We start from the raw sequence: 26356 nt of genomic DNA on the forward strand, positions 1-26356 counted from the left end.
GCTTTGAAGATCTATTTCCAAGTTGGTCATCAATTGAATTTGCAACCCTTTTTAGAAGGTGAGAGGTGGAAAGCCCAGAATCTTTTCCAGGACAGCCTGGAAGTCCCCCTTTCATAGTGACTGTCACATAACCTTTTTGCAAAGCAGACAGCAGACTTATAAATGGCTTGGTTGAGTTTGTGAAATTCCAGTATTTGCCTAGCTGGGAGCCTGCCAATCCACGACACACTTTTTGCACCTCAGCTGTGCCACCAATAACTTTCCTTTAATCCCTGGGTCTGATGCCCCTCCTTCATGTTCTTGCCCTTGGGATGACCCACTTCTCAGGACACACCTTCCATTTGTCCTCTTGGGTCTAGTGTTGTCCTCTTCTTTCCTGCATGGTAAGCTGTGGGGGGTGGGGGGGGATGGGAGGACGGCACCTGGCATGGCCTCCTGAATCTAGTAGATTCTCAGAGTTTGCAGATTGGCTTGTGAAAGGTTCCACCTGGAGAGAGGAAGGAGTCTGGGGGGGCTGTAATAGACAAATGTACAGTGTTATTACGAGCAAGTGTGTTAAATCTCACATCCACAGTTTTGTGTTTCTTTGCAAATTGTCTCCAGTGTCACTTTTCCCTGAAAGACCTCGGTGGAGAACACCTGGGTCCCCTCTGCAGCCACATGTCTATCTTCTTTCTCCCTTAAGCTCTGTACTGTGGAATGCATCACACACTCCCTTCTTTGCTGCTGTTTCTCCCTGTAATGCCCTTCCTCCCTCTGTTTGCTTCTGGGCTGAACTCTCCCCTCATGTTCCTGGGAAGCCCCCCCTTACCCCCTCTGTGCACATGCCCATGTGCCCAGTGCTAGATAAGCTGCGTTCTTCTCGTCCATATAGCCCCTGCAAAGCACCTGTCACCGCATTACCACAGTGGTCTGCCTGCTTGTTTGTTTTTACTCAAAGATTGTGGGTTCTCCAAAGACAAAGCTGTTATTCAGGTTCATTTCAGTGGAGAGCACAGTGCCTCGTGTAGGTGATTACTTGCTGAATGAATGAAGTAACAAATGAACACTTTCTTGCGAGCATCCATGTGCGTGTGTGCGCGTGTGCTATCTCCACTCCCCCCACCCACACACAAAATAGCAGTTACTGTATATTTGCTGTGCACAATCTTATTTAATTTCCCCAGCCTTGTGAGGCATTGTTCTCATTTTACAGATAAGGAAATTGAGGCTTGGAGATGGAAAAGAAAAGCATTTGAATGCTGGTGAAGATCCCAATGTCTATCTTTTTAGCCATGACATTATTCTGTCTCTTCTACAACAAACGGACAGTCCCTTAAAGAATAAGTGGCGTCTGCAGGTGCTAACTGACTTTTCGGCAGAGTGCACTCAAACTCCGGCTGCCAGCTGCAACAGTCCAACGTACCCTAAAACGATGGGTCTTCCAGGCAAGGCCACAGCCTAAAAGGAAAGGAAGAACCAACTCCCTACTAGCATTGGCCCGCCCTGACCCTCTTTTGGATTTTTTAGTTTGGATGAGTGTAACCGCACCGGAGGTTTAAAATCCGAAGGGAGAGCCCTGCCTTTGATCACTGAAAGAGCAGGGCAATCAAAAGCTGAGCACTCTTGTCTCTGAGCACTTCACGCTGACTGGCAAGTGGCCTCTTCCTGTCCCAGAAAAGATAGCAGGTGACAGCAGGTGGACTGAGCAGGCAGGGCTGGGGCCTCAGGCTCAGCATGTTCAAAACCACCACCAAAATCTAGGAGATGAATTGTGATTTCCAGAGCTCTCGCACGCATCTCCCAGGCTGCCCCCACCATTGACAGGGGGTGGGTGATGTTGCTGACCTTTGTGCCACTGGTCAGGGATCAGTAGCTGGCAGGAGGTAAGGGGAAGCCAGGAATGGTGAGGGGTGGGTATTATACCAGGTACCCAGGTTCTCACAACTGGGACTGGACCAAGGTCTTCAGACTCCAAATCCTGTGTTCTTTCTGTTGTTTCCCACAGGATTCACAAATTGTTACTGAAACAACTAAGGAGGAGAAAGGAGATCAGCCTGGGGCCCATGTAACCAACAAAGCCTTTCCTGTGTCAGAGAAACTTTTGCTTTTTCCACTCGGCTTGCTCCCTCTCCAGAAGAGGCCACATGGAGCCTGGCTTAGCAGTGCTTCACCTTTAGAGGAGCTGAGATCCACCCGGGTCCTCGAGACATTCCCTTCCTCCCCACCCCCACCCAGTGCAGTCCATCCCTGAGTTTGGCCTTTACCATCCAAATCTTTCCAGCCTGCTATTGATCTCTCATACCAGCATGCCCCAGGTCCTCGTCTGTTGTCCAACTGGTGAACTTTTCAGAACATATCTGATCCTGTTGCCACCTCCTGCTTTAAGAGATAGAAGCAAGTCCTCCCGTGGTCTCCAAGTCCTTCCAGCCTTTGTTTCCTCATGCCTATCTCATTGACCTTCTTTTAGTCCTCTGTATTCCCCAGGCTCTCTTCCTCCTAGAACTTGGCACTGGCTGTTCCCTCTACTGGAATTCTGATCCCATCTTAATGCATCAGCTCACATGTCACTTCATTTTCCCCAACTTCCTCACAGCACTGCTTCCTTCCACATCATAATTTTGCTTCATGTGTGTGGTCATTCATTCACTCCATGAGCTCCATGAGGTCAGGGATTGCATCTGTGTTTGCTTTCGTCCTGGTATATCACTGGGGGTCAGTACCTGCTATTTGATACATGGAGAATAGGTGGATCCATAGACATGCATTGCCAATCCCTGTGCAGTTTGCTGCTTTCCTTAAAGTTCCTCTGCCCATACTTTCCAACCAGCATTTTGACTTGTGTTTGACCCAGCCATGGACACAGGCTTGGCAAGAGATTCACGTGGTCTGGGTGCCACCATTAGCCCACAAATGACCCATCTGTGTTGGAGAGGGATCTGTTCCTGGCACCCAGGCTGCTCAGTCAGGGAGGCTCTGCTGGCCCTGTTGTTGAGTCTGACACACCCTAGTGGACTTTATGTTGTTACTTGTCCATCTTCTGGCAGGTGTTTTACATTTTGAGCAGGGGGCCCACTCATCCCCCACCCTTGTGCTGTCACCATCCCATGGGAGCCACAGGTTTGCCTGGCCACAGGACCCAGCCCACACCCCTGGCTTCTGCTTCTGTCGGCCTCCTCTGTCCATTACCCTTTAGCAGTCAGTTTCTGCTGTATTTTTCTTAATTAAAGCTTTGTGCCTTTCAGTATAATGCTACTGTGAGGAGCCTGGAAATCGAAGAGTCCTTGTTCTGCAAGCTAAATGGCTGAGTGTTTTTTATCATGCGATGTGTCTTCAGAACCATGCACTTCCCTAGTGTGGATCTCTCGTTAAAATCTTATTCCTTGATTTCATGTTGAAGAAAACCATCTGCCCTCCCAAACACATGGGTTCCAGTGCCAGGCTGTGGCTTACATTTTGCCATGTCAAGGAGTTGTTTTCAAAGGTCCCCAGGGACCAGACTGGTCAGTGGCTTATGTTCTTATCGATGTTAATGGGAGACTTTCTGACAACAGGCACTGGAGGGATACAATCATGGATAAGCTACAGCTGTATAGTCATTTCAGCAAAGCAACTGAGATAAACACATGTGAGGGCGCCTAGTGTCATACCTGCCACTTTGTCGATATTTCTCAAGTGTGTGTTGAATGAAAGAAAGAATTAGAAGACAGCATTGTCCAGTGGGGGAAAGTGTTCAGGGAAAAAAATAATCAACAGTAACAAAAGGGTGGGGAAGTAGTTACTTGGCCAGATAAGTCTGGGACCCTCTATTTGCTATTTGACCCTCTTGGAGATTCATATGTTATATTCATGTATGAAAGACTCTGAGAAGGTCCACTCCAAGGAAAGCTGGCTGACTTCGTTTCACTCCATATTTCTCAGATTTACATGAACTCCAGAACTCTTTTATTCACATCAACTCTATGGCCACTCAGCAGATGCCAGAATGTGGGATAGAAGGTAGAGAGGCTTACCAGAGGTTCAAGGGATGCATAGAGGATAGCAGAGGGAGGACTTGAAGACACCATTTGAAAGTTGTAGCATTTCAGCTCAATCTGAGTTGAAGGATGAGTAAGATTCTCATGGATAGGGAGAGGGGAAGGGCTTCGAGATGAGGCCAGATGTGAGCAGAGGCATGTGGACAGAGTGCCCAAGACATGGGTCGAGATCGACACCTGGTTTTGGGAAAGGTCATAATAAGAGGCAGACTGGGGGAAAGCTCCCACACCAGCATAGTTCCTAGTGTCTGCAGCTGCTCACTGAGGCTTTGGCAAAATTATGAATTAATTTTTGAAGTGTTGGCATTTCCCTTCCAAAGTGTCTGGACTGTATCTTAGGAGTCATTGTTTCTCAGCCAGGGGTTTGCGTCAATATCACTTGTGTAATTTTTTTGAAATACCCTTGTGTGTGGACCATACCCGAGAAATTCTGGTTCTGTGGCAGGTGAGAGAGAGTCCAAGCATCTGGAAGTCTTCAAAGCCCCCCAAGTGATTCTAAGTGAACTCCCAATTGCAAATTTATGCCAGAGGTGGGGGCAATGGTCTCCACCTGTGGCTTACAGGTCAGAAGCATTGTACATAGTTGACATGGCGAGGAACTCACCAAATAAGCTTGGGACACTCTGGACCCTCTTGGAGAAACACAAGTGATATTAGCCCATGAAGGCCCCAAGGAGGCCAGCTGGGAACCCAATGCTTCAGGAAATAACGTTAGGAACTCTAGGCTTAAAGATGAGCATTACATCAACTCAGGTGTTTTACCCCACCATTTCTTTTCTGAACATTACTATTTCTTTTTCCAGACTTTCCAGGAATGAATTCTCCTATTCTTAGAATTTTCATGACTGCTAAGCGTAGTCAGCTCTGCTGCCACTGAGGAAGGGAAGACCCCCATTCTCCCATAGAGGGTTCTTTGGGGCTGGCCTGCAGTAGTGAAAGTGGCTGTTAGCTTACAAAAGACTCTTTATTCCTTTAATCTTTTTCTTTCTGCTGCCTGTTACATGGAAGGACACAATACTGGGTCTGAATAAGAGGCTGCTACCTCCCAGGCTCCTTTCTTCATCTCTGCAATCCCATGACAAGTCTGTGCTTTTCCGACTTCACACTCAGGAAGGAGGGAAATGACTGGAGTGACACCAGTTTGGAGCTGTGGCTTGCAGGAAGCTAACTGTGCCTCTGTGGACATTTGGTTCTTGCTTTAAGTGTCTAATGGGCAGCCTCGTGACTCTTTTTCTCTCAGGCCTTCTTGGTGGGATTATAAAGAGTCGGTGATCTTAAAAGAATCAGTGGAATTGATGACTCTGGGTAGTCCCACCCAATCCACACCCAGCCAGCATTGGGGTTTCATTCTAAATGCTTGTTTCTAATGCTGATGGTCTCTTGTTCACTCAAGTTGCAACCTTCTCCTGTGCAAAGGAAGCATCACACTCTGCATGTTACCTATAGAAGACAGCAAAAGGAAACCCAGTAGCTACTTCTCTCTTAACTGCAATGAGATGGTGGCGGGCAGCTCCCCTGGATTTCTCAGCAGCCTGGGGTGGTGGTTAGCAGACAGACTCATCTGCAGCAATTGGATCTGATGTTGAAGTCAGAGGCTGCCCGGTTTGGCGCCAGTGTGTGGTAGGCACTTGATTCCAAAGACTTCCAACCACTGCAGGCTTCCCTTCCCTCCCACTTGCACTTTCCCCTACCCAAGGAAATGGTCTGGACACCTCCAGAACCGACAGTGAGAATGGAGCAAAGACTCACATTCTAGGTTTCTAGCCTCACCGGAGGGGAATCTTTTATTCCAGCTGTATGAGCTAATTGTTTCACTTCCACCACGGACCATGAGCCTGTGGAATGCCACTCATGGTTTGATCATAAGTGTCTCTGTTTCCTCAACTAATGTTTGTTAAGAGGCTGTAACAGTTACCCTTCAGAAATTTGTGATTCATTCGTTTATTTATTGGATTCTGTAATCCACCTTGGGTTTATGAAGTATCTGCTCTTACTGGGCAGGGTGCCCACCTCTAACAATGAAGCTGCTCTCTCCCTGCCCTCAGGTGGCTCCTGGCATGAGGGAGGAGGACCCAAGCAAGGGCATCTGGTGGGGGCCTGCAGCCCACACTGGGCTCATCAGGAGCTCTCTCTGCCTCTCTGTTCTCTTCTGTTTATGGGTCTCATGTGTTGGGAAGCATTTCATAGCAACTTAGCTTTCAGAAAAACAACTTTTTGTTGATTCAAGTCCCCACAAAAAAACTTGAAGATGAAAAACGTATGGATTTAGACTGACCTGAGTCAACTCTACCTATCTTTACCTCCCAGCTTGCATTCTTGGGCAAAGTGGAGTTTACCACCTCTCGGTGAGAAGCCTTGGCTTCCTCATGTCTGAAATGGCGATAGTAGACGACTTGCTTTTGTAATGGTTGTGAGAGTTAAATGGAGAACCCTCAGTGCTGTCCCATCACACACTGGAAGCCCAACAAGCATGGGCAGGCTGTTGTGTGCACTGGCTTCATCAGGCCTTCTTGAGAACCTTGACAGTGCTGTGTTCACACCATGTTATTAAAGGAAAAGAAAGTTAAGGCCAATTTCAATAGAGAGATTAAAAGCAGAAATAAACTGAGAATATACACAGAGTCCCACAGTGACCACTGCCTGGGGTACCTCCAGTTCCTAGGAAGGGCCATGGGCGAGTGCATTTGCCTCTGGAACTGGCCCGCTGCATGGCCCTCTGAAGGAGGGAGACCTCCTTGGGAAGTCCTTGACCCCAGTGATGGCTCCAGGAACTTGCATACCATCTCCACGGCTGTAGTCACCCTGCTTCAGCTCCTTCCTACTCTGCTTGCTGCACAGTCCACTCACACAGACTCATCCCTACAACAAGCTGATGTCTCACCACTCCAGGGAACACTGCAAATGGCACGGAGCCTGAGGGCTCCCTCCCTGATGTGCCGGTGAATTATTCCTATTTATATTAATTATGATTCTAACTGAGCACACACCTGTGTGCCAGAGACTCCAGGCCACATGCTTTCCATACATGGGTCTCATTTCATCTTTACGGTGGTCCAAGGAATAGAGTCATGTGCTCTAGTCGCTTCAAGATCTGCTGAGTCTTGAAGCCAGAATTCAGATCTGTATTCCCTGGTTCCTTAGACCAAGTTCTTAGTCATTATTTTATACAACTTCATTCAACAAAATCTTTCCTACAGTATAGGCCTCCCCTTTTGGCTCTTTCAATTCTTTCTTCTTTTATTTATCCCTCCCTTCCTCTCTTTCCTACCTCTCTTTAAAAAATAAAAAAACATGGACTAAGCCCCAGATTCATGCCAGATCTGGTCATTTCCCCCAACCTTAATAAGAATATATTATCATTATTATTATTGTTATTTCTAAATAATGGATTCTTTTGACTACCAGGAGTAGCCTGCATGCTAAATATTCAGACTGAGCAGCACCTCTCAGAACACAGACCGCAATAGCACACTGATTACAAGCACATGTTATGGCTATGCTGCCAGGGTTTGAGTTGCTGTTGTGTTGCTGTAACTGTAGGACCTCTCTCAGCTTCAGTTTTTTCATCTGTAAATGTGGATGGTGGTCTTAATAGTTCCAATATCACTGGTTTTTTGTGAACATTATGTGAGTTGATATGTAAGCAGTTAGAACAGTAATTGGCACATGGGAAATGTTCTGTCAACATGAGTCCTCGTGACTTCTCCAAATGTGCCTTTCTCCCTCCTGAAGGACCCACAAGTTTCCACGAAGTCTCAATCCTACAGTCATGTCTTTTGAAGACTAGCAGTAGAAAACTTCATTTCTCTAGAGACCGCTCGCTCTCCTGCTGCTGTTTCCAATTTTGTATCATCTTGCTGGTGACAGTGCCAGGCTCCTAATGAGAGTTGAAAAGGTTTCTCCGGCTGGTGAGGCTGCATAATTTAAGCCAATCTACCTCCCATCCCCAGCTCCCGACTTCCAAGGCTAAATCAGATCAGTAGGTGGGAGGTAAATGGCTAAGGGAATCTGTAGGTGTTCAGTGGCCTGGTGTGGCCTTGATTCACCAGCCGCTTTGTGTCTGGGCCACCTCATTAGCAGCCACTGCCTCCTTGGAATGTTAGAATTTTATGGGCTTAACAATCCATTAGAATAAAAATCTAGAAACACTGAGATAGCCCTAGGATCAAGCTAATTAATAGCCCTTCTCAAACTGGGATTTTTGGAAAGTAGGCCGAATCTTTGAAAAGGAATCATCTTTTGAGGGTGCTGCAAGTCCTTGTAATAAAACTGGGGATGGGAAGAAGTATCTGGGAGGAAAATTGCTGAACACAAGAGGAAAACAAGTCATTTCTGGAGGTAGATTGGCTTGGTAGAGGAGAAAAAATATGTTCTTCATGCAAATACAGCCCACTGAGGCTCCCCTGGATCTTCAGTCAGATGATTCTCAAACTGAATGATTTTCACATCTAATTCAAGGAGAAATTAGTTATTAGATATTAAGACAAAAGGAGGCAGACTTTTGTCTTGACAAGGAATCCTTCCCCCTGAAGTGGAATTATCTCTGGAATAATTAAATTGCTTGCTGAAGTATAAAAGCATTCCGTTAACCAGAGCTGGCTTTGTTGAACAGTGCCTTCCTCATCCCCAAACAAATTGTGGTGACTCTGAACAAGAACAAGGAGATTCTGGGCCCTAAGAAGATAATGTGATCACACTCAAATCATCATCAGGGTCATTTCTGAGCCAGAAAACAAGGTTCCTAATTGGATGCTGAAGGAGTCTGTGCAGCAGAAGTTTTATTTGTAATCAAGTGTGGCTGAGGCTCTTTATTTTTCTGGAGTCCAGAATCTGAAGATTCTGCACCCTAACAAAGGAAATGAAGCCTACAAAGAAAGCATGGCAGAGGATCCTGTTCCTGGAACGTCCCCAACCTGCCTATTCAATGTGGGCAGTGTTTCCAGAGTTTAGATATCTTCATTCCAAAAGAGCACTGTGATTAACAGCACTATTACCTGCCAAAAATTTAAACCACCAGGATTTTCAAATTCACTCATTATGAGGAGGCACTGTGATTGCCTGATGTGATCCATACTGTTGTCTCCACATTGTGGAGCTTGCTCTTTCATGGTATAACCACCAGTCCCTTGCCGCAGGTACATTACACCATCGCAACGTGCAAATCAGCCTTCACTCATTAGTAGGAATTTGTGATGATGGAGTCTTAACATCCAAGGGGCTTCTGTACATGAAGACAAATGCTTACCTCCTTGTCTTCTGTGTCTGCCCAATGTATGCATCTTCTATATATGTCAATCCACATTTTTAAACATTTCACCATCAGCCTTTCTCTAAATGTTTGTGTAATCCTTAAAAAATAATGTGAATTTAACAAAATAAAATTTCCCAACATTTACATATAGATTTTAAATGTAAACACTTCTAGACACTTATTTGAAATGATATTTCTAAAAATTCAGATGATTGTAAATGTTTGAAACCCTGTAAAAATAGACAAAACACACACATAAAGGCAAGTGCATTTAAAATAGAGCAGGATATAAATGTATGAATACCATGGATTTAAAGTTGTTTCCTTCCCATCTTTATTCTTACTCATACCCTTTTAGAGTTTTTCTCATTCTTTGTACATTTATTTAGTCAGAGAGTTGCTTCCCTGAGGTTTCAGTAACTTTACATGGAACCACCACAAACAGCTGAGGCCACCAGCTCTATCATCGTCTGGTTTCGGCATAGGATCCTGTTTCTCAGGCGACGGTGATTCTGAGCCTTCAGTCATCTGGCTTGGTCTGTTTCCATAAGCTCCTTTCATTATGTCAAAGAACCCTTAAATCCCTAACTTTTATATAGATGTTCAGTTTTGAAACTTGGTATTATTCCTGGAGATGATAAGTTTTAAGTTTGTATATCTGCCAGTTCCAGGCCCATTGTTCTGTCATTTTGATTTATTGAACTTGTCTATTAGCATTATTTAAAAACTTGTATATTCTCTATTATTATTTTATTCTAATTAGTAGGGCCGTTTAGAGGTTTCATCTCCTAGGAGATGAGATTGAGCTAGCATAATTAGCTCTCTTCTTTTGGACAGCTGGCTAATTCATCACCTTGGAATGTGGTAGTAGACTCCCTGCCCACCTGTTTATTTTGCATGGCCACAGCACTGATCAGTTTTTTCTAGGCTAGGTATAGTACTGGCTCCATCTGGGACTCTGTTTTATCTTTTTCGTTTAAACAGGTGGAAACAAGTATACCACATGTCAAATATTCCACATTATAATGATTGCAGCAGCACAGAGTTCCCCAAACTTTAGTCTCTGGGACACCACTTTTACAACTTTTGCCTTATTTGCATTCCACCTGAACTACTGTACACATAAGACCCCTCTTTTAATAACTTTAAATATACTTGTACTTACTTACTAGCATTGTCTTAAACCATAATTGCCATGAAACCACATATTATATGTAACAGCTATATTTCAGCTAACTTTTTAATAAATATACATTAAAACAGTGGCATAAATATTGAAATGACAAGGTTGTCCTGCTATCCCCAGAGCTCTCTTGCATACTGACAGGATACATCGTCGTACTATAATTGAGGAGATCTGGCAGAGGACTATGTGCCAAGGACTCTCATTGCTGAAAACATCCAAATTATGTGCTTGTTTTTAAAGGATTTTACAAAATGAACCTCCTATTTTAAAAGCATCAGTGTAAGGGGAAGTCTTAGTAGTTTATGAAATCACATACTTCAAGCAAAATAGAGTACAATAAAGTAAGACTGAAATACATGACTTCAACAACACTTGCTTTCCCACTGTGTTGGTATTTAAAGAGGTACATGAGTCCCGGGGCACTTTTACCCACCACCAGCACTCACGGGGCCCTGAGCATGCCGACCTGGGTGGAGAAGGGCTTCTTCTAGGTTGGATTGGGTGATGAGAGAAGACCACCTAAGAAGGAGGACTCACGTGAGCAAAGATCTGGGGACAGAGCATTCCTGTAGAGGAAAGAGCCCAGGTACAAAGATCTGGGGGGGAAGAACTGGGTTGCAGGTGAGAAACAGGAAGAGCTGCTGTGTTAGACTGGAGGGAGGGAGGGGGATGGGGTAGGGAGTGTGATCAGGTCTCTGAGGGACAGACCACGGGCCAAGGCACAGAATGTGGATTTTGGCCATTGTGGTAGTATGAACTGGAAAACAATTTGATCTGATCCTGCTGGCTACCATGTCGGGAATGATTTTATTGGATCAAGAGTGGAAACCAAGACCCCAATTGGGTGGCTATGGAGTCCCCAAGTAAGAGCTGACAGAAGCTTTTGCTGGGGCAGGTAACCATGGAGGTGGTGAGGAGGGATTTGATTTAGACGTATACATGTTTTGGGGAGCACTCGAATTTCATTCCTTTCTTGAAAATATTAAGATTAAATATATTTTCTTAACACACATGTATAGTTATATATATTTATCAATAGGTATATTGACATATACTTAGATATATTGATGCTTATCATATATGTGTTGTATTATTTTTTTCTTTTGAGAAACAAACCCCAAACTCCTCTTTGTTTGAGGAGTGATAGAAAGATACTCTGACTGCTTAAAAACTATTTTAGTGTTTTCAGTAAACTATAAGAAAACATGTAGTATAGTCTCTCCTGTTTCAGTAGAAGATAGTTTAATTGGCAAAATATCAGTGTGTGTTTTAAAGCCAGGGTTGTCACAACTGTGGATGGCTTATGGGGTATAGGTTTTGGCCTGAGCAATGGGGTGTCTCCTGATGCTGTTTACAGAAATGAGCAAGAGGGGGTCACGAAGGGGCCTAAGGAGCAGGAGGCCCTAAGATGGCAGCACAGGGTATAGCCTTGACCCTCTGCCTTCTGTCTCCCTGCAGTGATCCCGAAGGTCACCAAGCACCTGCTCTCCAACCCTGTGTTCACCTGCATCATCCTGGCTGCCTGCATGGAGATTGCAGTAGTGGCTGGCTTCGCTGCCTTCTTGGGGAAGTACCTGGAGCAGCAGTTTAACCTCACCACCTCTTCTGCCAACCAGCTGCTCGGTGAGTCTGCCCCTCAGTTCCCCCTGAGAGGGCAGAGGGATGATATTCTGCATGTAACATTCTAAGAATGTACTGAACCCTACTGAAGAGACTGGCACTGTGCTGGACCTACAGCAAGAGGTTACATGTGGTCTCTGTGTACAAAAAATTTCAAGGTATATTCTCAGAGGCAATTACTAAAAGTATATGATGATAAGGCACAAAGATATAAAATGTACACAGGAAGCATTTTGGAAGGCCAAGAAGACGATAGATTGATGTGAACTGGGAAATTTGGGGAAGATATGATGAAAAAAGAGGGTAATCAAGATGAATCTTGAAAGGTGAGCAGGATTTTGTTAGGCACATAAAAAAATCAAGAATATTCTTGGCAACATGAAACCTACAGTTAACACATATGGAGCTTGGAAGCCATATTCCCCTCACCCTTCCCTGTGCCCACAGCAGACACAACTAGTGGATCATGGCACTCCTCTCCAAGCTTAGGTATGGCTTTACAATTCTTCTCAAATGTAAGACTACAAGCATCTACTCCCAATTATTTGGAGTTGGCATATTAAAAATAACTGGTACACCATTTGTATACCTATCCCTGAATTGTACCCCACATCTTTAAAATAAAAATTTTAAAATATGTAAATAAATTTAAAAAGCCAGTTTGCCCTCATGAGAAAGCATTGCTTAAAGCAAGGTGGGGAACCCAGTCTCTCCATGTGTTTGTTTTTCATCCTGTGATAATATATTCTCCCCTGAAATGACCAAAAAGCTGCATTTGCCTAGTTATTTGGGTTAGATGCTGATTCATAGTGGACAGAACAGAAGCATGGCAGTTAAGGGAGAGGAAAGAGTCAAGAATGTCTCTCAGGTGTCTAGCGTGGACAGCTGGTAGTACCATTTGTGAAAACTGGAAATAGTGAAAGAGAATCAGATCTGTAGCAAAGATTCTGAGTTTATACTCTAAGTTGCTGGGTGTGAGGTGCCTGTGGTATATCTGTGATGCCCTGTGTTCAGTTAAGGACTCAAGAAGAGAATCTGGGATAATAATATATATCATACATAGTAATATGGGTTTGCTTGCATCAGAGTATGGATGTTTGTTGAGGATTTGAGAGTGGAATTTACATAGGGAAAATGTGTGGATTTAGAAAAGGACAGGTGAAACCCCCAATCTGTCTGCAGAGGAGTCTGCAGAGAAGCTTAAGAAGCAGCATCCAAAAGAAATGAAGAGAGTGTGAGTCATGGGAGTCAGTGGGGAGATGACTTCAAGAAGAAAAAAGTCATCGGCATGTGAGCCATCAAGCAGGGTGAGGGCTCACCTGTCTCCGCTGGCTTTCACGATGAGGATGACTTGCAGCGTGTGTCAGAGCTGTGTCCCTGAAGTGGCAGTGCTGGAGCCCATTCTGTGGCATGGATTGCAGCCCATGAGAGTAAAGGACTAGGCAGCGCACAGGTGACTTAGCAGGGTAAGAGAGGAGAGAGAGTGTGGTCCATGACATCTGCTGAGGTTGAGGGAAGAGAACGGTGGTTGGGACAGGAAAGATTTGAGCAAGTTCCTCAGCAGAGGGAAAGGAGCCCACAGACACTTATGTGCACAAGAGAGAAGCAATGTGACTGGACAGCCTTTGACAGAAGAGCTCATCTGTTCTCCTGAAAGAGCAGAGGGAAGGACACATGACAGAGGTTACCGAGGATGTGACAGTGCAGCCAGGCATCTGAGGGAGCTCCAGCCCCACTGAGTTTATCTTCTCTGTAAAGTGGAGTCAGATCACCTGCTGAGAGGAGTGGGAAGATGGTGCTTATTGATTGTCTCCCTTAAAATCTTTTACTTCAAAAAATGGCCAAGAAACAAATGCAGAGGGGCTAACCATCATGTGTTATCAGGAAAATGCACATTAAAATCACTGTGAGATACTGCTGCACATCTACCAGACTGAGAGGACCAAGTGTTGGGGAGGATGCAGAGCAACCAGAACTTCGGTCCAGTGTGGGTAGGAGTGCAAAATGGTATGGCCATGTTGGAACAGTCTTTGGCTGTACCTACAAAACCTAAGCATCTGTCGCATATGTCTATGCCGTGACCCATCAGTTTCATTCCTGGGCATCTGTCCAACAGAAATGAGTGTTTAGGTTCACTCATCTATGTAACATATTTAACAGTGTCCATAGCCGTTGTGTGCATGATAGCCCCAAACTGGAAACAGCCCAAATGTCTGTCAACAGGAGAATGAGTAAATAAATTGTAGGATGTTTATAGACTATTATACAGTATGAGAAAGAAACCTTTAATGTGTGCCTCAATGTGACTGGATCTCACAGAGTTGAAGACATCGGACTCAAAAGAGAACATATTTATATGAATTGAAAAGAGGAATTGTTAATTAAAGTGATAGAGGCCAGAATAGGTTACCCTTGTGGTGAGCTAACTGGGAGTGGGCACCAGGGAGCCACTGCTAGAAATATTCTAAGCTTGGTCTGAGCAGTGGTTACAAGGGTGTGTCCTGATGCAAGAGTTCATCAGGCTGTCCCCTTAAGAGATTAGGCTGTTCCCTTAAGACATCAGACTGTCCTTTATTTCACAAACAAAGCAAATCTCAACTTAAAAAGAAAATTAAAGCCCTATCACAGTGATATGTCCAGATCACTCCCCCTCCCTGGGAACTGTTAGGGTAGCATATCTTATTATTTTTTTTTACACTAATAATTCTTTTCTACCCACTATTTAGTAAGTTTTACTTCCAAGAGATATTGGCAAAATGCAGTCAGCCCTTTAACACCTGCCTGACAGAGATAGGGTAATATACACCTTTTTATAATTAAAGTTTTAACTTCTTTGTTATCCTGTATCTCTCAGGTTTAGCTTTTCAGTACACAAAGAGTTTATCTCTCACCTCCTGACTTCTTTGCTGCTGTTCCTTCCATTTTGATTACATTTGCACAGTTGCTTTGACTTTGGGGCTGTGTTCTATTTCAGAACAGATGCCCAAGTCTTCTATCGACAAACAAATCAATAGTCTTCAGGGCAAAAGATCAAAAAAACAATTTTGCCTTCTTGCACCTGTTTGTCTCCCAGTGATTTCCGTCTCTTAGAGGGCTTGGCAGGGGGCAGCTTCTTCTGCACTGGGCAGTCCAGGTGAGCAGGTGTGCAGCAGGATGCCCTCTCCCTGTGTCCTGCCCTGGGTACCACTCCAATCAGTGTGGACTCTGGAGGCTGGCTGCAAGAGGCTGGCAGTGGGCAGTTAGGGGAGGTAGACCTGGGAGTGGGGCCCTGTGCAGTCATCCCAGGGCATCAACTCTGGACTCTGGCGCCCCTGGAAGTCATCAGCAAGTGGGGCAGAGCTCAGAAGAAGAGCAACATGGGTGATTAAAGAGAGCTGATGGTGTTGATATGTGAGTGAAGATAAAAAGGGCTCAATCAGCATAGGTTAATGTAATGAGGATAGAGTTTCAGGGAAGTTCTGATCACCTCACTGCCTGAGGTGTTAAAGACACACACACACACACATACATACACACACACACACACACACACACACACACACACACACACACGGTGGGGGTCGGGGAGCAATGTGCTGGGATGGCTTGGAGAAGAGGTGTGAAAACTTGTGATTGCCATGGTTACCATCCTCACCAGGTGACACTTCCCACTTTCTCTGCTAGGAAGTGAAACAAAACACCGGCCTGCTCTCTGGGCGTGGGCATGCTGTCACCAGTGTTCATTCACACAGATCCAATCTGCTCACCGACTCGTTCATTCTGAAAATAATACTTGAATGCCCACTCGGTGCCGGTTCCTATGCTAGGCTCAAGGAATCTGGGTCGGACAGAACAAATCAGAAAGAATCTTGTCCTCAGGAAAACTATATCCTATTAGAGGTATAAAGTACAAGAAACAAGAAAACCAAATGAGGCTGCTGGGCGAGCCATGAAAACAGTAAAACCCAATGAGAGACAATAGGTAATCCCAAGGTAAGGTGCAGGATCTCACTAGATAGGGTGATTGGGAAAGCCTCTCTGAATAGGGTGGGAACCAGCCAAGTAAATACACAGAGCAAGTGTCCTAGGAGAGGAAACTGCAAATACAAAGCAGTATTTGGGGACCTGAACTGTCTGTCATGTTGCAGGCAGAGGGAAGAGGGAGAGTGGTATGGTTGGGGTGGGTGTCATAGCATAAGATGAGGATGAAGAGCCCCCCAGGGGCTGGCTCAAGGTCATGTCTATCCCAAGGGAGGGAAACCAAGCACAGATATTCAAAGATCAGCCGATGATACGGAGATATTATATGGCATTTTACGTTTGGCTTGCGCTATTTTCTTGCAGAGTTAGACCTCCCTGATTATATTTTCTCATCCTAATATTAAAATTAATTCACATTCCCTTAGCACATACCAGCTGGTTGATGTAGTCGATTGACCTAGAGGTCTGTTGATTGGCAAGGAGGAGGCAGCCTAGACTGGAAAATTGGCCATGCATAATCTACACGGTAGATAAATGACATGCAGTAATTTGAAGCTGAATTTTAGATGAAATAAATCAGAACAGAGCAAAACCAACCAGGAGATTGGAACCCTAGGATTCTTTGGTCCCCCTAAAATTCCATGGGTCTCTAAGAATCAGAAATAACGGGTTTATGGTCCTGCTGCCTTGCAGATAGCTCTGTATAGAAGAGGGAGAGAGGGAAAAATATATATGCCAGTGACCCACCAAGAGCTACATAACATATTGATTTGATTGATGCCACCTCCTGAGGGGTGGCAGAGCTGGTTCAAACACTGTCTCCATGGCCTGGTGAGTTCCGTGACCTTTGGGTTAAACAGCCTGCACACATATCCTCCACAAAACCCTTCCTTCTTGTCTCATTAGAAGAGGAGGAGAAAATCCTTAAATGATCTTGAGTCTCCTTCCTGCATCGCTTCAGAAATGCACAGAGAAGCACTTCACTGCTTTGTGGTATATACTTTCCCAAAATGCACAGCTTGTCCCCAGTTTGTCTGACTTTGTCTCTGGGTCCTCCCTGTTGTTTCTCATGAGAGTGCCCTACTTAGCATGATAAGTTTGTGCACTTAGGCTCATGAGATCTGAGTTTTTTCCAGTCTTTCTCTTCTAATATTTTATGACCTCCGTGAGGACAGAAATCAGACCCCTCCTAAAGGCACAGGGGTCCTGTGGAGGCAGTAACACTGCAGGGGGGTCACAGGGAATTCACAGGGCTCAGCCTCAAGCCTGCCCCTTGCCCAGCAGTGTTGATCGGCCCCTCCTCTCCTGTTCATGGTCCTATTCCTCTATTTTCCTTCCAGGGATGACTGCAATCCCTTGTGCCTGTCTGGGAATCTTCCTGGGCGGTCTCCTGGTGAAGAAGCTCAGCCTGTCTGCCCTGGGAGCCATTCGGATGGCCATGCTTGTCAACCTGGTGTCCACAGCTTGCTACGTTTCCTTCCTTTTCCTGGGCTGTGACACGGGCCCTGTGGCTGGGGTTACTGTTCCCTATGGAAACAAGTGAGTACTGGAAGCATCTGCCCACCCCTGCCTGCCCAGGGACACCAGCAGGCTCTCTCTGCGGTAGGTTGATGGAGCTGACTTTGTCCCTAGTGACCCTGAGGATGCCTCTGCATCTTACCCTGTATGCTGAAGAATCAATATGGCCCTCTAGGCTGAGAGGACAGATTGTCTCACTCAACAACCAGGAGAGCATTGGGAAGAAGAATAGTCTTTCTTTCCCCAGAGTACTCACATCACTATTTTTGGCATTTGACTTCAAGAAAAATGTCAAGACAGAGAATAAAAATTGTTTTTCAAAATTCAACTTAAAATAAAAGACAGAATTGATTTCAACAACTCTTTTAAACTATCAGAAGCTGTCATTAGGTTCACATGGTGATTACGGAGTCTGGCCCGTGGTAGGTATTTTTAAGTCTGGGAAGGGGAAGGGGAAAAAAGGAGGAGGAAGGAGGAAGGGAAGGAAATTAACTCTTATGGGACCACTTTTATTTCCCAGTTATTATCCCAAGACTGTGAACCAGGGTCCAATGAGAATTGCTCTTAGAGAGAATTATAGAGTCCTTCTCTTTCCAGTGTCAACTGCTGTCCTTTTTCTATATGGGATTCTGAGGCTGCCTTGGGAATCCAGCCTGGCGCATCTAGACTGCAGCATATCTGGCCTGCAGGTTACCAGGTCCTTTCTCTCCACAACAAATTCCTCCTCCAGGCAGGTCACCAGCCTGTCTTGCAGTTATGCCAGAAGATTCCATAGAAGCAGGGCTTACCTATCTCCTGCAAGGGCTAGAGAGCAACATGGGAAGACAGAGCAGAGGCAGTTGTCTGTATATCTGTGCACAATACAGGCACCACCATAGGGTTGCCTCTTCCCATCCCCACGCACCCCAACTCCAGTTCCTCTGTGTCCAGAACAAAGCCTTCTGGTTTGCATATCCTGTACATAATAGCCCTTACTGTGGCTTGCACAAATCTCAGGTAGTAAGCTGTAGTGGTTAGGAGCACAGGGTCTTACTAAATAATGTTATTCTTCCATAAAAAAGAAAGCACGCACAGACACACACACACACACACACACACACACACACACAGAACCTGAAGTCAAACTGCCCCAGTTCTAATGTCTCCTTTACTCTTTATGAGTTCTGTACATTTACACAAGTCACTTAACCTAGGTGTGCCTCAATTTCCTTCAAAAACCCATGAGGTTATACTAATAATAAATAAAGCAATGCCTTGAACAGTGCATGACACATAAATTGTCAGGTGTCACCGTCATCATCTTTGTTCAAATGAAGTGCTCTGAGACTTAGGGAGACATCGCTGAAAATAACCAGGCTAAAGAGACACTTCTTCTCTCATAGAACTAACACCCATTCCACTCTTTTTCTCTTTTTTTCTGTTTGCTCTAGGTAACTATGCAATGGCACAAAGGAAAATTTGAAACATCTTCATGTTATTAGTTTCAGGACACTGAATCAAACAGGCAGACCATAATTATTGAAGCTAGTCTAGTTGTAGCAGGGTAGTAAGCATCGTGAGGCTTCCTGTCTGCTGGAGAGGAATAAAACAGAGAGGCAAGGAGCAGCCCACAGAAGGAAGAGACATATGCTCACTTGTGTGGGCATTGTCATTGGCCCAGGAACAGAAATGAACTGAGGATGCAGCAATCAGGAGAGGAATCATGGAAAGGGTGGCCCTGTGCAGAGCCCCAGCTGCTGCCAGCCCAGAGGGCATATTGGTGCCAAATGGTAAAGAGGCATCTTCCTCCTCACTTGATGAGAGGAGCTGAATTGGACTAGGCTCCCGCCCAGGCAGTCACCTATGCTGGCACTATTGTCCAGGGCACAACCCTCATAGCTCTCAGCAGTGGCTCTGGGCTGCTCCTTGCAGGACCGGGAGAGGTTGGAGGAGGAGAAAGAAGGGAGTACCAGGCAGGAAGTCTACCTGCAGGGTACCATGTGGCTCACTACAGCAGAGGCAGAGGCTATCACTGTGGCACCCGATCGTGAATTGACCTGTTTCTAATGGCTTCCATATTTCCTTTCTTTCCAGCTCAGTGCTTGGCTCGGCCCTGGACCCCTACTCGCCCTGCAATAATAACTGTGAATGCCAAACCGATTCCTTCACTCCAGTGTGTGGGGCAGATGGCGTCACCTACCTGTCTGCCTGCTTTGCTGGCTGCAACAGCACGGTAATGGGATAGGGCCAGGGACTTGGGCAGTGAAAGCAGCTTAAAACCCAAGGTCAAGGGCAGGAGTGGGCAATTTCTGATGGTCCATGTGTTGGAGCTTTTTCTCAGTCTCTTCCCTGCTCTACTGTAGACTCTTCCAGCAGCAGGATTAGAGGACTGACTGGCCCTTCAACCTTCTTGCTAAATCAAGTGGGTTTCCAAGAAGCTTCACTGAGCAACTGAAAGTAAAAATTCAGAGGAAGCTGTACATGTGGAGCCAAAGAAAAAGATTGTGATTCAAGGCATTCACAAAGAGTGTCAATGGAATAGGGTGTCTGTATAGGTAGTAAGCTCCCCATCACCAGGAGTATGTAAAGAAAGAGTAGAAAACCATTTCTCAGGGAAGACCTCTTCCAAAACTGAGACTCACTGGCACTGATTCAGCCTCTTCCCTACTCGGTTCCCTTAGCCATTTTCTTCCCAGGTGCATGCTGCCCCCGCCCCCGTGGGGATTTTGTAACTGGCGGTTAGCCAGGGCTTTCCATGTTCTCTGCCTGAAAACCTGATGCTAAGTGACTAGCCCCTCAGGCATGCTGCTCCCACATTCCAGGTGTCCCCGGCACCTGCTCTTCTGAGACCACAGCACTTCTGCCCTTGTGCAAGCTCTCTGTCTCTTGCTTGGACCAATGCAGTAGTCCTGGCCTTCCAGGATGGCCCCCTTCTGTTCTGCCTTTTAAACTGTGGACAGAAGGACTTCTTTAACACCGCAAATGAGCCTTTCTCATGCCATCTATCAAACGGAAGATAAGATCTAGGCACTGAGCCTGGTTTTTATGAGTCATCACCAGTGTCTTCAACTCTGCCTCCTTCAGTCTGTGGTACTCTCCCCACACAACCTGTCTTTTCCTTCATCTCCCTTCAGTTGGACAACTCCTACTCACCCGTCAATACCTCGCTCAAATGTCCCTTCTTCTGAAACTATCCCTTCCTTCTTTTTATCTTCAGGGTTCTTCCCTCCGAAGACACCTGTCTCCCCTGCTCTGATCTTTGGACTTTTAGAGCAAGGGCAGCACCTGGAAGTGCTCTGTAAATATCCATGCAGTGCATAGATGGGAAGGAAGCCATGAAGGCCAAGTGGCTGCTTGCAAGGAGCGTAGAGTTGGAATCATCAGTCTCTCCCGCTTTCTATGTCCCGTATCTTTGGGGAGCAGCAATTTCTCTGAAAGAAGAAAAATGGATCATTTATTTTCATTTTCAAAGATTTCCTTTTTTCCTTTCAACATTTAGGTCCCTGGCCAGTTGCTAATTTTTTCTATAGAGAAAATAAATCACCATGGGGGGAGGGGTAGCAGGAGGAACTGATTATTAAAATTAGATGATAAAGCCATTTCTCTGTGTGAGTGGAAATAAATTTTTGAAAAAGGGATGGGCCTTGAGAATAAAATAAAAATACAAGCTATTATTTTTCATGACAACAGTTTCATTAACATTGTAATATCCAGAAAGTTGTATTATAAATCAGTCTCGGTTATTGTCCTGTTATAAGAATTAAATTGACTTGTATAGGCTAGTGTCTTGAGACCAAACAAGTCTCTAATCCAGGGAATGCATGGACCAAAAAAATTGTCTTAAAAATTGCATTTCCCCTGATCTTGCATGTACAAGAGTTTTATTGAATAAAATCCTAACCAGGCCCGTGGTTGCTTCCAGCTGCTGAAACAGCAAAGTTGAGAAATGCAATTATCGGATGGCGAGCTCCTCTGCTTACCTCTGGACATATCATTTATTCTCCAGACACCTGCCTTTTATAAACATTACCTGAGGCCTCACACTATCTGCTGGGGGTGGGCAAGGCTGGGAGGTTATTCCCATGCAATTCCAAGGCAGAGGTTGAAAAAAACAGAGCTGGTGTGAGAGCACTATGTCTTCCCCCTAGAGCAGGTCTCAGGATGCCTTGGCTTCCAAGTGAATGAGGGATTTGGGGACACAGAGCCATGCGCTCACCCTGGAAAGCCCTGTGACAACCTAGCCTTAAAAACAACCACAGGCATAAAACTTGCAACAGCAGGAAGCTTTGTCAAGGGCCTGTTACGGTCTAGGTAACAGGGCGTTTTGTGTGTCACTCACAGCCCATGACAGCTTGGCCCGTAGTCAGAGGAATTTCAGGCCAGCATCCAAAAATGAGCAAAAAGCAATTTAAGTCTTTTAAATCTCTACTACAGTATTTTGAGAAAATGCCAAATGGTGGATATATTTCTGGTACATGGACTCCCTCCCTCTCTCCCTTTTTTTCTTTACTCTTTCCTTCTTGTCTCTACGTGCTCAAAACAAAAACAAAATCACCTCTTTGAACAAGCTAAAACCTTCCTTATCTCCCTTACCTCTTTCTCTTTTCCCCATTGATTCTTTCCTGATCCCTGGAATTCACCAGCTGCTCCATGTTAATGCAGCCATTCTCCCTGGTTTCATTCATTCTTCCACCCATATTCTCAGCCCCCCGTGTACCTGAGCCCATTGATATTCCCAGCAACCTCTGGAAGTAGGTGTTCTTTTCATCCCCTGAATACAGATGAAGTTAGCCATTTGGCCAAGGTCACATAGTAGAAAGTGGGGGCACTAGCATTTGAACATAGGGTCTGTCTGACACCAAACCCAGAGTCTTCCTCTGCACTCTGCGACTCCTCTCTTTAAGATATCTACCTTTCCTCTACCTGAAAGAACCTCTTCAAACACGCTCTTCTCAGTCGGGACATTTCTTTAGCCTTCACCATCAGGCCTTGGCTCCCTCTCCAGCCTCAAGCTCTCTATACCTTCTGCTTCTTAAAGAGCTACTGGCTAAGCAGAACTTCTTGGAGTTTCCCCAACACATTATACTCTTCCTTGCCTCTGGGCCTTTGCATATGCTGTTTCTTTTATCTGAAGTACATAGTCTTGGCCATCTAAGCCCTGTTTTATCTGTCAGGGCCTCTCCTTCACTGCTCCTGGGAAGCCTTCTCCCGTCTCATTCCTTTAAGGCTGCATTAGTGCCCTTCCCGTGAACTCATATTTCACCTGCTGTCATGTAGGAAGACTCTTACTGCCAATTCCAATGACTCATTTATTCTCATTTATTCTGGTGTGTCCCTCACTAACCTCCAGTCAGCTCTATTGTGGACCCTCTCATTCCTCGTGTCACCCGTGACACTGAATGAAGGCCCCAGGTTTCCAAAATGCCCAGCTGGAGGCCCCATGCTGACCTGAGAGCCGTAGGGAGCCTGGGTGCTAATGCCACTCTCTTGTTTAGCAATTGGCAGGCAGGTAGGTTGGATGGTACCAATTTCAATACTAAAGACTTTATCCTTGTTCATCTTTTATCACTTTATAGCTTCCATCAAGATGTGAAAATTTCCCATGATTGGATTAGATTGTGAATACATCACCAATCAAATAACTCTGATTATATGGAAATCTGGTCAACATTAACAGTTTCCTAACATTAGACTTTCCTTCCTGCTGTGGTTTGGGTTTTGTTTTGTTTTTTTATTTTCTTATTTCGTATCTCCTTGAGCGATAGCAATAGAAGTTTCCAGGCTTGCATTTAATATACAATTTCTAATTCGTCTCATTACTTATGACCAGGAGAGGTGACCAAAAGATTGTGAGTTAATTTTGTACGCTTCTTTTGGCTTGAATATATTGTCCAGATTGTTTCTGTTCCTTTTACTTTCAGAAGTAATTATTCCAGCAGAAAGAGTGTTAGTATGCTGCTGACTGACTGCTGGAAGTTGTATCCTTTTGATATAGTGAATAATTGACTAAAAAAAAAAAACTTCCATCAGCCACTAATAGAATGTTGAAAGTCAATACAGGTCCAACACAGCAGTTTGTTGGGTACTAATGATAGATGACTAATTCATCCCCCCCCATCCAGGCAACAAATAGTTATTGAGCACCTATTTGAGAAAAATGCCCGGTAGGTTCTGTGGCAGAGAGGAGGATGACTCCATTATGGATGCATACAGCGAGCTCCAACATTCATTGTTACAGAGCTTCAACCAGGCTGCACGTTAGAGTCACTTGGGTGCTTTTAAAATGTACCTGAGCCCTACTCTCAATGATTCTGATTTCCTTGTTTTGGAGTAATATTCAGGTGTCAGTATTCTTCAAAGCCTTCCAGGTGTTTTTGATATGTAACCAAGGTTGAGAACCACTGTTGTAATACAGGGCTTCTCAGTTGTGGTACTGTTGACATCTTGAGCCAGATTATTTTTTATCTGAGGGGCTGTCCTATTCACTGTGGGAGATTCACCAGAGTCCCCAGGCTGTCTTCTCCAGATGCCATGCGTGCCCCTCACCTCCAAGTTCTGATAACCACAAATGTCTTTAGATATTGCCAAGCATCCCTAAAGGAGGGGGTATAATCACCCCCAGTTAAGAACCACTGCTCACATAGAAGGGATAAGACATGTTCTATACATTTTATGTTTCTAAAAAAAGATCAGCATCTGAGCTAACACTGAGTGTTCATCCTTCAGTCTCATTTTCCATCTCACCATGTTTGTATTTGCCCCCTTTAGAAACCAACCAGAGTTAGAGATTCTATATCAACATGTTGCATGCAGCGCATGGAAGAGAAGGGACAGCTTATATGCCATATCTACTGCCCTGAAGATCCATTTCCTATGGCCTGAACCAAAGTTGAACTGGCTGTTTGTTCTGAGCATTCATGTATGAATTTGGGTTTCTGGCTTCCAAAAAAGTTGAGAGATAGCCAACATGGGACCTGCACCCCAGTAGAACAGCGGTTGGCTGGAGCCACCCTTTACACCTGAACCACTTTTCTTATTTATGCTTCCTGCCTGGCCCCTGAAGGCTTAGAGTTGGCAGACCCTCTCATATAGCCTGGCTCTGTCTGCCAGAGTTGATGTAAAAGTCTGTACTTATCCTGATAATGGCTTGTCAGAAAGTACTTGTGAACATTATGAAATCAAACCCTACAGGGGTGTCACCACCTAGGATACCTGCTGTATCTCAAATCCTGTGCTAGGTGTTATATACGTAGACATTAATAAGGTAAGGAGCTCATGTCTACTATAACATAAGATGTAACATATTAATAGAGTTATGCACAAGGGCGCACCCAAAAGCAATACCTAACCTGACCTTACAATATAGCCATGTGAAAAGAACACATTATAAAACAATATATAGGCTATGATTTTAAAAAGAAAAATCTAAAGATATATATATATAATATGCCTTTGCATCAAAAAGAGATTGGGAGGATATATTGTTAAGAACTAACAATTTAATTTTTGTTTATGTCCAATTTTATGTGTATTGCAAAATTGTCTAAAATGTTCATGCATCACTTTTCTAATAAGAAAGAGCCTTTTTATTTAAAAAAAAATCCAACACTAGCGGTTAGGTGGTGACATTCTAAAAGAAAGACACAACTATATGTAGACAAAATAGTGAACTTATGGTATCACACTTGCGGAGTAGAAATTGGTTCCAGGTTGGGGGGCAACTGGAAGGAGGGAGTGGGCATTTTCCTCTGGAGTGGGAAGCATGGCAGGGCCTGGCCTTTGTCATGAAGATTGGTAGGTGTTCATCTGGTGGCCAAGGAGAGAGGGACCTGCCAGCAAGAATGTGCATAAGCTGGGTGTGGCGGTTTGTGCCTGCCCTTGTGATTGGGCAGGTTTGGAGTTGGGAGAGAGAGAGCTGGAGGGACCTGGTGTTCCTTCTGAACTGCAACCTCTGCCTTCACCTTTCTGCGTTCTGCCCACTGTTTCCTACCTAAGATAGCTGGAGCAAAGAGGGAGCCTTTCTGCTCCCAAAGAACAGCCCCTGTTCTCCCTCGGCAGGAAATAATTAGATCTGATGGGATGTGCTCTGGCTTGGGTGTGATAGGTTACTGAGGTGTGAGGCGGAAGGAGGTCTTGCTTTCATGTCAGATTTCTTTCCCTGGACATTATTCTTCAGCCAGTGACTCTGCAAGGGAGGAAAAGAGTGTATTTCTTGTGGGTTTTCAATATCCCCTTTCCCTTGAGTTTGTAGGTTGCCATTGGTACCCTTTGTGATGAGATCTGAGGGCTTTGCGTGGAAAGACCAGCTTGGGTTGAGCCAATGAGGTGAAGAGATTCTAAGCTGCAAAAAGACAATCAAAAATGACAGGAGAATGCCTCAGGAACTTCAGTAAATCTGAAAGAATCCATAAATGTCTGGGATGCGGAGGAGTGTGTTGTCATTTGAAGGAAAATGCCCTGCTTGGTTGTGGTGATGCCCCAGTCCTTTGCCATCTCAGCCATTAGGATGGCAGGTGCAAAAGATAAAAAATTCTCACAGGAAAAAGCAGGACAGGCATGGCCTGTGTTAGCATTCTCTGTCAAATTCCCTTTCTGAACATTTAAAAGAAATTGTCAGAGCCAGGTGCTGTGGCTTGTACCTGTAATCCCAGATACTTGGGAGCCTGAAGCAGGAGGATCACTGGAGGCCAGGAGATCAAGACCAGCCCAGGCAACATAGTGAGACCCCCATCTCTAAAAATATGAAAATAGAAAAAAATTAGCCAAGTGTGGTGGTGCACGCCTGTAGTCCCAGCTCCTCAGGAGGCTGAGATGAAAGAATTGCTT

General features: G+C 44.9%; 1 protein-coding gene across 1 annotated transcript in view; it reads left to right on the forward strand.

The window, feature by feature from the left end:
* Nucleotides 1–26356, forward strand: part of SLCO3A1 (solute carrier organic anion transporter family member 3A1) — a 280491-nt gene that overhangs the window by 217635 nt on the left and 36500 nt on the right. The window contains exons 5-7 of the mRNA XM_008050578.2: nucleotides 11912–12076; nucleotides 17374–17572; nucleotides 19625–19763. Coding sequence (XP_008048769.2) covers nucleotides 11912–12076; nucleotides 17374–17572; nucleotides 19625–19763 — 503 coding nt within the window. The remainder of the gene's footprint in view (nucleotides 1–11911; nucleotides 12077–17373; nucleotides 17573–19624; nucleotides 19764–26356) is intronic.

The sequence above is a fragment of the Carlito syrichta genome, unplaced genomic scaffold (assembly GCF_000164805.1).
Source record: "Carlito syrichta isolate Samal-C Ts95f unplaced genomic scaffold, Tarsius_syrichta-2.0.1 Scaffold61181, whole genome shotgun sequence".
Classification (NCBI taxonomy): Eukaryota; Metazoa; Chordata; class Mammalia; order Primates; family Tarsiidae; genus Carlito; species Carlito syrichta.